The sequence below is a fragment of the Amblyraja radiata genome, chromosome 2 (genome assembly GCF_010909765.2).
Source record: "Amblyraja radiata isolate CabotCenter1 chromosome 2, sAmbRad1.1.pri, whole genome shotgun sequence".
Lineage (NCBI taxonomy): Eukaryota > Metazoa > Chordata > Chondrichthyes > Rajiformes > Rajidae > Amblyraja > Amblyraja radiata.
The window spans coordinates 24,364,054-24,377,225 of NC_045957.1; the positions used below are offsets into that span (position 1 = coordinate 24,364,054).

General features: G+C 45.5%; 1 protein-coding gene across 1 annotated transcript in view; it reads left to right on the forward strand.

Annotated features, from left to right (window-relative positions):
* zbtb47 (zinc finger and BTB domain containing 47) overlaps positions 1-13,172 on the forward strand; it is a 179,529-nt gene that overhangs the window by 132,657 nt on the left and 33,700 nt on the right. The window contains 1 exon segment of the mRNA XM_033043360.1: positions 12,656-12,803. Coding sequence (XP_032899251.1) covers positions 12,656-12,803 — 148 coding nt within the window.

Here is a 13,172-nt window from a genome sequence, read left to right on the forward strand (position 1 = left end):
AAGGTCCTGTTCCTGTGCTATACTGTTCTATGTTATCTGTCCTCCCGATGGGATGTAATCTGAACATTATACAATTTGGTTACTGCGGCACTGCTTATTTAATGACTTGACATTGATGTAAAACACCAGGCGATGGCGCATCGGTAGAGCTGCAGCCTCACTGCGCCAGAGACCCGGTTTCGGTCCTGACTACGGGTATTGTCTGCACAGGGTTTGTACGTTCTCCCTATGACCGCGTGGGTTTCCTCTGGGTGCTCCGGTTTCCTCCCATGCTCCAAAGACGTGCAGGTTTGTAGGTTAATTGGCCAGCAAAGATTGTAACTTGCCCCTAGTGTGTAGGATAGTGCTAGTGTACGGGGATCGCTGGTTGGCGTGGACTCGGTGGGCTGAAGGGCTGTATCTCTAAACGAAACCAGAATTCTCTGCAACGTGACCAACATTATATTGGACTCCTAAAAATATCCCGATTAAAAGTACTTACTCGAGATTTTCTATCAGTGTTTATATGGTTGAGACTTGATCGGGTGCCAAAGGGGCAATGGTAATAGTTCATAGTAATTTCCTTCAAGCCCAGTACAAACTGTACCTTGCCTTGAAGTGGCTCGTTGTTCAGTGATTTTAATTACTAGTCTTTGAGAAAATTATAGGGGTTTGACAGACGGCTGAAATCCAAACCAATTGCATTCATAATATTGCTGCTGGAACAAAGAGGAGCACAGGAAATAAAAAGACCAAGCAATAGCTGACGGAATGCTAATTACTTTGTATCTGAAGGAGGAAATTGGTGGTTTGATGCCTTTCATTTTGGGAAGAATTACTTTTTTTCCACACCACAGACTGGCAATATTTCTGGTGCAATCTGTTCGTGCTTCTTGCGCGAGTGTGGTCTCTTATATACTCATACATACTGAGTGGAATAGCTCCACAGGAACTGTTAGATAAAAGGTTACAAAATGCTGGAGTAACTCAGCAGGTCAGGCTGTATCTCCGGACGACGGATAGGTGATGTTTCGGGTCGAGACCCTTCTTCAGACCCTTCCTCAGACTATCTTTATTCGGACTTTACCGGACTTTTATCATGCACTAACCATTATTACCGTTATCATGTATTTACACTGGGGATGGCTTGATTGTAATCATGTATTATCTTTCCGCTGACTGGTTAGCATGCAACAAAAAATTTTCGCTGTACCTCAGTACATGTGACAATAAACTAAACTATCTAATTATTAGATAACTAAGTCTGCAGATATGTGTTTTAAACATTAGACTTGGTCTCCAAGCTCCAGTTTGCTGAGGAGAAGAATGATCAACATTTCCACTGTTCCATTAGAGCCCATCTCAAATATCGTGCCAGTCCTGGTGGTGAAGTAACAAGGCTATAGAATCAAATATAGAATCATATGTTGCAACACACTTGGCTATTAAAGTATTATTGTGATTGTGATATAGCATGGAACAAAAGCTTTTCATTGTACCAATGGTACACGTGACAATAAACTAAACTAACTTTGTTATACTGAGTTGTGCACCTTCTCTGACCCTCCTTTATCCATTGTCAAAAGATGGGGCAGCACAGTGGCAAAGCGGTAGAGTTATGCCCCTGTCCCATTTAGGAAACCTGAACGGAAACCTCAGGAGACTTTGCGCCCCACCCAAGGTTTCCGTGCGGTTTCAGGAGGTTCCCGGAGGGTTTTGTCAGTCTCCCTACCTGCTTCCACTACCTGCAACCTCCGGCAACCACCTGCAACCTCCAGGAACCGCACGGAAACCTTGCGTGGGGTGCAAAGTCTCCAGAGGTTTCCTAAGTGGGACAGGGGCATTACTGCCTTACAGCGCCAGAGACCCGAGTTCAATCCTAACTACCGGTGCTGTCTGTACGGAGTTTGTACGTTCTCCCTGTGGCCACGTGGGTTTTCTCCGGGTGCTCCAGTTTCCTCCCACATTCCAAAGACATACAGATTTATGAGTTAATTGGCTTTGGTTAAAACTGTACCTAGTGTGTGGGATAGTGTCAGTGTTCAGGGTGATTGCTGGTCGGCAAGGACTGGGTGGGCCAAAGGGCGTGTTTCCACGCCGTATACCTAAAGTCTAAAATAGTTTTATAAATCTATTTTATTTAATGTGAGATTTTGTACAAATGCAGTTATCGTGGTGCAGAACTACCTGTACAGAACAATATGCTCATGGCAGGCTATTTAGATTCTTGCCTTCGGATGACTACGACAAGCAGTTTCTAATTAATAGTGGAATTTGGTTTTTGGCTCCAACCCCAGTAGCTGTTTAATAAAGAAATTCAGATTGTAATCTTGAGGTTTGAATGACACAAAATGCATCCCACGGTAAATTTCAATATTTGCATCTCTCTCTACTTTTTTTTGATTGCGGTCTACCAACTTGCCACAAGTTGCATCTGTTCCATGAAGCACTCTTGGAGATTGCTGATTGGCAGGGTACTGATTTGTTTTTTGGTGTTTTTGCTCATTTTTTTCTCTCTGCTCTCTGTTATAGTTATGGTGTCATACAGCGTAGAATCAAGCCTTCGGCCCAACTTGTCCATGCCAACCATCATGTCCCATCTACATTAGTCCCACCTGCCTGTGTTTAGCCTATATCCCTCCAAACCTATCCTATCCATGTGCCTGTCTAAATGTTTCTTCTCTGTTGTACCAGTTCCTTTTTCAACCGTGCATGTACTTCAGCCAATGAGGATGTGAAAGTGGAATTTGGAATATTGAAAAATCTCTTGAACGCCACTAACTTGCCTCCACCACCACCCCCAGTAACTCATTTCAGGCACTCGCCACCCTCCGTGTAAAACAAAAACTTGCCCCGCCCCCCAGACTAAATGTTAGATCTGGTCTTTTCCCAGCTAAATTTGCATGTCACCTGCTGTGTTGCCACATTTAGCTGTATAAAACCACAAAATGAGTACATAATGGAATTGTGATTTCTCTTTGTATATGAGCAGGAATGTGTATTACACTTCCTCCCGTGCCCTTCACATTTAGCTTCTTGTGCAGACACAAAAGAACTGTAAGTGCTGGTTTACAAAGCAAAAGACAAAAGTGCTGGAGTATCTCAGCGGAAGAGTGGCGCAGCAGTAGAGTTGCTGCCTTACAGCACCAGAGACCTGGGTTTGATCCCGACCTCGGTTGCTGTCTATACGGACAGACAGTTCTTCTGTTCTTCCTGTGACCGCATGGGTTTCCTCCGGGTGCTCTAGTTTCCTCCTGCAGTCCAAAGACGTGCGGGTTTGTAGGCTAATTGGCAACTGTAAATTGTCCCTAGTGTGTAGGATAGCACTAGTGTACGCAGCGATCGCAGGTTGGCGTGGGCTGAACGGTCTGTTTCCACGTCGTATCTCTAACCCAAAACTAAACTCGGGTAGCATCCATGGAGTACAGAGGGGGAGCAGTGAGAGAGGGTCTCGCAGAACCCCTGTCGGAGAGCAGAGAAGAATTTCTTCAAAGTAGAAAATTTAGATTTAATAGCGAAGCAATAAAATGGAGACACAAGATGCAGGTTCATTAAAAAAAAACACCTAGCAAGTCGGGCAATATCTCTAGAGACAAACCCCCCCCCCCCCCCCCCCCCTCCCTACAAATTGTTGAGGTAACTGGGTATCCTTGTGCATGTCTAGAGTGGAAAAAGGCCCTTCGACCTAACTTGCCCACGTTGACCAACATGCCCCATCACTAATCCTACACTAGTCCCACCTGCGTGCGTTTGGCCCCTGTCCCTCTAAACCTATCTTATCCATGTACCTGTCTAATACCTTCTTAAACGTTGTGGTAATACCTGCCTCAACTACCTCCCCCAGCAGCTCATTCCATACACCCACCACTCTTTGGTGTAAAAAAAGTTATCCCTCAGTTTCCTGTTAAATATTTCCACCTTCACCGTAAAAGGTAATACTGGAGAGAAAATAAAACACCCTTGACTTCTTGAGTTGATAAGACAGAAGTTTTGCTGGAGTGCAAACCAGCCTCCCTTCCATTGACTCCATCTACACGTCACGCTGTCATGACAAGGCCTCCAGGATAATCAAGGTCTAGTCTCACTCCGGTCACTCCCTCCTCCCCCCTCCCCCCTCCCATCAGGCAAGAGGTACAGAAGTTTGGAAATGCACACCTCCTGATTCGGGACAGTTTCTTCACAGATGCCATCAGGCAACTGAACCATCCTATCACCAGCCACAGAGCGGTCCTGAGCTACTATCTACCTCATTGGAGACCCTCAGACTATCTTTAATCGGACTTTACTGGACTTTATCTTGCACTAAACGTAATACCCTTTATCCTTTATCTGTGCACTGTGGTCGACCTGATTGTATAGTTTTTTTTAACTCAAATGAAAGCTTTTTACTGTACTTCAGTACACCTGACAATAATACACTAAACTAGAATAACGTAAATGAGATGGCAGTAGAAAGTGGTCTATCTCAAGGGCAAGGACAAAGGACATTTATTGTCACATACACCAATTGGTGCAGTGGAATTTGAGTTACCATGCAGCACACAAATAAGATAAACACAACACTATAGAATTTAACATTAAACATAAAAAACATCCCCCACAGCAGAATCAACGTTTCCCACTGTGAGGGAAGGCAACAAAGTTCAGTCCTCTTCCTCTGTTCACCCGTGGTCGGGGCCTATTGAGGCCTCCGCAGTCGCCGCTACGGGCCCGATTTTTCTTGCCCTCTTGTCGGCTGATGGTGCTCTGGCGTCGGAAGAACACTCTCAGCGGCTTGGAGTTCCGAAATGGCCGTTTCCTACCGGAGACCACGGCTCCCGAAGTCCACAGGCGGAGCTCCAACACTAGCGATCCTCGGCGAAAGATCCCAGGCTCCGCGGTGTTAAAGTCAGCGCTGCCCACAGCTGGAAGCTCTGCAGACCACAGCTCCACGATGTTGAAGTCGGCAGTCCCAGCACTCCGGAGTTTCCCACTCGGCGGCCCGGGTAAGGCATTGCTCGCTCTGTGATCGTACATCAGTGCTGCGCCGCTGCTGAAGCTCTGGCCGGTCTCCGACAGGAAAGGCCGTGCTAATCCAGATAGTAGTCCGCGAGGAGGGGGCGAAGATGCGGCTCGGACGCATCCTCGACCAGGTAGCGACTGGAAAAAACAGCTTCCCCGTTCCCACCCCTCCCCCCCCCCCCCCCATCCCCATCCCTCACATAAAAAGACTAAAAGGCCTCCAAAACAAAACATTTTGACAAACTAAAAATTAAAAAAAGGGTGAAGGACGAACAGCTGCAGGCGAGGCTGCCACACTCGATGGCACCACCACTCGGATGGGATGGCCAGTGGTGCAGCGGTAGATTTGCTGCCTTACAGCACCTGAGACCCGGGTTCGATCCTGACTACGGGTACTGTCTGTACGGAATTTGTCCCTGTGATCGCATGGGTTTTCTCCGGATGTTCCGGTTTCCTTCCGCACTCAAAAGACATAGAGATTTGTCGGTTAATTGGCTTTGGTAAAATATTTGTAAATTGTCACTGGAGTGTAGAAGAGTGCTAGTGTATGAGGTGATCGCTGGTCGGCACTTTCACGGTGGGCTGAACGGCCTGTTTCCGCGCTATATCTCTAAAAGTCGGAAAAGGTATAAGTTAGGTGGTTGCAGACAGTAAGGGGGGAGTCAGGTAGCTTGGAGTGGAGAGTCTACCGCACAATATTGAGCCTGCTAGTAATATTCAATGGAAAAAAAGACGCATAGTGCCGGAGTAACTCAGCAGGTCAGGCAGCCTCTCTGGAGGACATGCATAGGTGGCATTTTGTGTTGGGCCCCTGCTTCCAGCTGAGTTACTCCAGCACTTTGTGTGTTTTTTTGAAAACTAACATCTGCAGATAGATGTGGAAGGTAAAGAGGGCCTTTAAAGGCTTAGCAATTGAGGGGGGAAGATTGAAACAGAATGAGAAACCAGTCTAAACCCCAGAGATTTGCTCCGTTGTGGATATCAGAGACTTGAAATGTGCTGTTGCCAGAAGCCGTCAAAATAGCTTGTGATGTTTGATGATGAGTTCAGGGCACCAGTAGTTAATCTCAATGAGTTGTAAATTATTCACCAAAATTGTCTTGAGATTTCATTTGTATAATGCTTGCATAATCATGAGATATTACACATGATATTTGATCACCATGTGAAATGGGAGGAATCATTCATTCTTGCAGTTCTTTGTCAAAAATTGATTTTTAAATGAGAAACCATCCTGCTGCCAATAAGCTAATGATTATTATTGTAATGTATTCTGGGAATATGTTTACTTTAGTTTACTTTAGACACACCAGGTCTGCACCGACCAGCGATCACCCTGTACACTACTATCCTACACAAAGAGGGCAATTTACAATTCACAGAAGCTAATTAACCTACAAACCGGCACGTCTTTGAAGTGTGGGAGGAAACTGGGACACCCGGAGAAAACCCACACATTCACAGGGATTATGTACAAACTCTGTACAGACAGCGCCCGAGGTTGGGATCGAACCCGGGTCAGAAGCGATGTGAGGCAGCAACTCAACTACTACGCCACTGTGTGATGGGTAATACATTTGTTTAGCAGGCAGGATCTACAGACTACTATAACTTGGGGTAGAGTGCGCAAATTACATGGATGTTAACTTTATAAAAAAACACATTTTATTGATGTTTTATCAAATGAAGATAGTGATAGAGCAGTATAGCACAAGAACATGCTCTTTGGCCCACAATGTCTGTGCCGAACACATTGCCAAGACCTACTCTTATCTGTGTAAGAAGAAATTACAGATGCTGGTTTAAACTGAAAATAGACACAAAAAGCTGGAATAACTCAGCGGGAGAGGCAGCATCTGTGGAGAGAAGGAATGGGTGACGTTTCGCGGCGAGACCGTTCTTCAGACCGGTCACCCATTCCAACTCTTATCTGCCTGTACATAAAGGCAACGCAGTAGAGCAGAGGTAGATTGGCTGCCTTACACCCGTTCACACTATAATTTCCCACTTTCCCACCCACTGCCTGCACACTGGGGGAAATTTACAGAGGCCAATTATTCTGCACGTCTTTGGGATGGAAGAGGAAACCGAAGCATGCGGAGGAAACCCATGCAGTCACAGGGAGGACGTGCATACTCTCCGCAGACAGCACCCGAGGTTAGGATCACACCCGGGTCTCTGGCGCTGTGAGGCAGTGGCTCTACCAACAGCAATACTGTGCCGGAAGAATGCGTACAGAAATGTTATATTTGCCATGAGGGATGGTGCAAATTGTTTAATGCATCAGAATAGACAGTATCATTAACAGTTATCTTAATAACCCTGTGTTGCTAATAGTTTAATGAATACCAAGTAGATTGGAGAGGCAAACAGTTGGGAATAGGTTAGAGGTGAGAAAGTTTTGGGATGCTCATGACGGCATTTGTGGAGGTTGAAAGTGGGAAAAGCCAGATAAAGAATGTTGGTCGGTGTCCAGTGATTTTAATGTGGAACTGTAGAGCCTCGTATTGTACATTTAAAAAAATCTTCCTTATAAGAATTGGACTGCAGCTCAGGGGCGGCACAGTGCCACAGCGTTAGAGTTTCTGCCTTGCTGCGTCAGTAAGACGAGTGTTCGACCCTGACTATGGGTGCCATCTGTACGGAGTTTGTACGTTCCTCCTGTGACGCGTGAATTTTCTCTGGATGCTCCGGTTTCCTCCCATATTACAAAGACGTACAGGTTTGTGGGATAATTGGCTTCGGTAAAATTGTAAATTGTCCCCAGTGTGTAGGATAGCGTTAGTGTAAGGGGTGATTGCTGGTCGGTGCAGACTCGCGCTGTATCTCAAAAGTCTAAAGTCTTCCTTTCGGGATTGGTGGTTGGGGTGTTTGCAGACCTGATGTGGCTGATAGGGTAATATGTTGATGGAGTGTTTAGCCACATGCATGCACGCACTGCGGACTTTCACATACACTGGTAATATTGCTCTGCAGTAAATTGGTTCACTGTATAGACATACATTGTATCTAACAGATGTTAGTGGGGACGGTAAAAATGTGCGGGGCAGCGCAGCTGGCAGCCGCCTCGCAGCACCCCAGTGCTAGTGTACAAGGTCCATGCTGTATCTCTAAACTAAACTACGTTTTCAATCCTAATCTCAGCTGCTGTCTGTGTGGAATTTGCACGTACTTCCTGTGACCACGTGGGTTTTCTCCGGGTGCTCTGGTTTCCTCCCGCATCCCAAAGACATGCGGGTCTGTAGGCTAATTGGCCTTTGTAAATTGCCCCCAGTGTGTAGGGAGTGGATGAGAGAGTAGGATAACATAGAACTAGTGTGAACGGTAGGTCGGCATGGACTCGGTTGGCCAAAGTGCCTGTTTCTAAGCTGTATCTCTAAAACTAAAACTAAGATGTGACGTTTGCTTTTTAAATGTGAGATTGTGTCCTCTAAAGGACTGATTGGGAATTACGTGTCAGATTCAAATCGATAAACAGAAAACCCATGATCTTAAGGGCAGAAAATGGAAAGGAATAGTGCTGGAGGCCCAGACACTGATTGATCAACACAAGGAGCATGGAGATGCAGCGTGGAAACGGGCTCTTCAGCCCACAGAGTCTGCGCCGACCAACGATCACCCGTTCACGCTAGTTCCATCCTGCACACTAGGCACAATTTACAGAAACCAATTAACCTACAAATCTGCACGTCTTTGGAATTTGGGAGGAAACCGCCGCACCCAGAGGAATCCCACATGGCCACAAGGAGAAAGTGCAAACTTCGTACAGAGAGTACCTGTAGTCAGATTGAACCCCGGGCACTGGCGCTGTAAGGCAGCAACTCTACTACAGCGCAACCAAGATGTGGGAACTGTATCAAAGATATAGAAGCAATCTGCACCCAGTGGAAGGAGCACCTCAAAGAACTTGCCAACTATGACTCTGACCGTGACATGAGGTGAACTTAGCTCCATCCCACACCAAAGTGTCAGGTCCAGCCACATCGCCACTCTGGACCAACGAGTTGAAAAGACTGCACATTGAAGGGCATAGTGGCGCAGCAGGTAGAGCCGCTGCCTCACAGCGCCAGAGATTCGGGTTCGATCCTGACCTCGGGTGCTGTCCGCTTTCATTGCCTTCATTGGTCAGGTATTGACTACAAGAGTCAGCAAAGCCTGTTACAGCTTTATAGGACTTTGGTTCATCCGCTTTAAGCAGAAGGGCATCGGAATGACGGCACAAGCACTGCCAGCCATGGGAGTACCTGTACCATGTCACACTCGTCAGATCAGCCTTCCTGGCAGTGAACCTGTGTAAATGCAGAAAATGTGCATGGCTTGGTTCCTAAACTTGAATGAATTAATAAGTTTATTGGCCAAATATTCACATACAAGGAATTTGCCTTGGTGCTCCCCCCACAAGTGACAACATGACATACAGTGACAGTTAGGAATGATACATAAAAACATTAAACATTAATAATAAAACATTATTGATTAAACATGTGCATTAAATAAAATACCCAGAGCAAAAGGAGGCGACAGATTTTTGGTTATTGAGTAGAGCTACTACTCGTGGAAAAAAGCTGTTTTTATGTCTGGCTGTAGCAGCTTTGACAGTCTGGAGTCGCCTTTCAGAGGGAAGTGATTCAAAGATTTTGTGGCCGGGGTGAGAGGGGTCAGAGATGATCTTACCCACTCGCTTCCTGGCCCTTGCAGTGTACAGTCCGTCAATGGAGGGAAGGTTGCAGCCAATAACCTTCTCTGCTGATCAGATGATTCGCTGTAGCCTCTGGATGTTGTACTTGTTGGCTGAGCCAAACCAGACCCTGATGGAAAAGGTGAAGACAGGCTCTACGATGGCAGTATAGAATTGGACCATCATTGCCTGTGCTTCCTCAGCTGCCGTAAGAAGTACATCCTCTGTTGTGCCTTTTTGACTGTGGAGTCGATGGTAGCCCCCCACTTAAGATCCTTGGAGATGATGGTTCCCAGGAACTTAAAAGACTCCACAGATGTGACTGTGGTGTTGTTGATGGTGAGTGGGATCAGGGGAGGGGGAGCTCTCCTAAAGTCTACTATCAATTCCACTGTCTTAAGAGCATTGAGCTCCAGATTGTTGCGATGGCACCAGGACGCCAGCTGTGACACTTCCTGTCTGTAGGCAGATTCCTCTCCATCCTGGATCAGTCCAATCAGGGTTGTGTTGTCCGCAAACTTGACAAGCTTGACAGAGGAGTCAGTGGAGATGCAGTCGTAGGTGTAGCGAGAGTAGAGAAACTTGCAAACAACACGAAAATTGGTGGAGTTGCAGACAGGGAAAAAGGCTGTCCTAGGGTAGAGCAGGATTTACAGATGTGAGGGGGACAGTTTAAAAGGAGCAAGTGCAAGTTGTTGCTTTTTATGAGGTCAATTGAAAGTATACAGTTAATTGCATGACCCTTAACACTATTAATGTACAGAGGGATTCGTAGCTTCATGAAAGTAACAACTCACGTCGACAGAGTGGTAAACAAGCCACATGGTTTCTTTAACTTCATCGGTCGAGCATTGAGTATAAGAGTCGAGAAGTTATGTTCAACTTTATAGTCTGATGAAGCGTCCTGACCCGAAACATTACCCATCCTTTTACTCCAGAGATGCTGCCTGACTTGCTGAGTTGCTCCAGCATCTTGTCTCTATCTTCAAGTTTATAGGACCTTGGTTAGGCCGCATTTGGAGTGTTGTGTGCAGCTCTGGTCACCCCATTACAGGAAGGATGAGGGTTGGAGAGGGTGTAAAAGAGGGTTACCAGAATGCTGCCTGGAGTAGAGGATTTTAGCCATAAGGAGAGCTTGGACAAACTTGGATTGTTTTCTCTGGAGCGTCAGAGGTTGTGGGGAGCCCTGATAGAAGTATATGAATTTGTGAGAGGCATGGGTAGGGTAGACAGCCAAAATCTTTTCCCCCATGGTGCTAATATCAAATATTAGGTGCATTGCTTTAAGGTGAGAGTGGGAAAGCTTAAAGGAGACGTGCAGTGCAAGTTTTTTTCCACCACAGAGTGGTGGGTGCCTCAAGCATGCTGCCAGGAGTGGTGGTAGAAGCAGATATGATAGTGGCGTTTAATAGGCTTTTAGTTCTGAATATGAATATGGAGGGGGTATGGATCACATGCAAGCAGAAGGGTTTGGTTTAGTTTGGCATCATGTTCAACATAGACGTGGTGGGCCGGAAGGGCCTGTTCCTGAGCTGTAATGTTCTATGATCTATAACAGCATGGGCCAACCTGCATGTCGTATTGTCCATTGCTCCAACATTAATCATTCCTCAGGACATTGTTCTCTTTTAGACTTTAGAGATACAGCGTGGAAATGTGGCTTTGGCCCACTGAGTCTGCGTCGACGTGCGATCACCCCACTAGTATTATCCTGCACGCTAGGGTCAATTTACAATATACCAAAGTCAATTAACCTACAAACCTGTATGTCTTTAGAGTGTGGGAGGAAACCGGAGCACCCGGAGGAAACCCACACGGTCACAGGGAGAACGTACAAAATCTGTACAGTGCCCGTAGTCAGATTTGAACCCGTGTCTCTGGCGCTGTAAGGCAGCATCTCTACCACTGTGCCGCTATGCTGCCCAACTTGTTCTCCTTCAACTTGTTCCCAAAATCACTGCTTTTTACCAAAGTGAAGAGAATTTTAATATTTTGGATGATGGAAAATGTAGACACAAGGAACTGCTGATGCTGCTTTACAAAATAAAATCACAGAATACTGGAGTAACTCAGTGGGTTTGACAGCATCCCTGGTGAATGTGGAAAAAGGCTCCTGACCCAAAACCACATCTATCCATGTTCTCCAGAGATGCTACCTGACCCACTGACTTATCCAATCCAGCACTTGCTCTTTTTTCATATAAAGGGAATGTGTGATTAAAACCAGATTTGACTTATTTACTTGCCATCAATCTGTGGTCCCAATTATGTTGACGGAGTTGAGAAATATGATCAGTCCTCCCTCCTAATCCAGTTTGATGTATTCATTTGGCATATAAGCATAATCATAGCAGATTCCTGAAGTGACACATTCAGGCCTAGGATATAAGAAATAGGCCCAGCCTACTTAATCTCTTCTTTTACAACCAGCTTTCATTTGCAAGATAGCGGAAATGAAAATTCAATCATCATTTGGGAATTTGAGTGCTGGGGTTGTGAGGGGAGAGAGTGGAGGTAGAAAATGTCATGGGATCCATTGGATTTTATGGAAACGAGGATAGGTCTGTAAAATTCAGCTATAATCAGTATTTTCTACTGAATGACCAGTCGGTCATGTGGTCCATGGGTGATGTATGAATTCCTTGTCAAAATGTCTGTTAATGTTTTATAGATTGCAGTATTTCAATGCTGATAACTTAAATGCTGCCTCGCCTGTCGAGTTGCTCCAGCAATTTTGTTTGTCTACGCAAATAGTCTGAAGGAGGGACCCGACCCTTAAACACCATCTCTCAATTTTCCTCAGCTGTCCATCCTATTTCAAGCTTAAGTGATGTACAACGTAGAGAGTTTGGATCGGCGGTGTTGGAACGGGTATCGCGAACTAGCTGACCACGCATACAAAGTTAAATGTTCTCCACTTTGCTTTTTGCCATTAGAGAATAGCTTAAAGTTATCACTTTTTTGTTCAACAAACTGTTCTTCTGTCTTGTATTTCAGTGTGTCACCTGTGGGAAGGCATTTAAGAAGCTCTGGTCCCTTCACGAGCACAATAAAATAGTCCACGGTTATGCAGAGAAAAAATTCTCCTGTGAAATCTGCGAAAAGAAATTTTATACGATGGCTCACGTCAGAAAACACATGGTTGGTAAGTGCTTGAAACCTCCGTTAACCAGTACAAATTTCAGTGAAATGCCAAGTAGAATAGAAAATGAATGATGGAGGGAATAAATTGCTCGGGCTGATGGTCCTAAGCTGACTCCTCAGCAATCTTTCTGCAGGAGAGCATTTATTGATTTGCTTATTAGTCTTGGATGTCGATTCTCGTAAAATCAAAATATTAATATTCCTTTTCCCACAACATTTCTGAAGCAATTCTAAAAGATTATCGACTTCCTCCTCTGTCTATACTGATTCCTTCCCTTCTGAACTTCTGCCCTATCCTTATATTATCTTTCATTCTTGCAGTAACTGCACTTTTATCATTCCAAGCCACAAGGTGCCTATGCCTCTCATG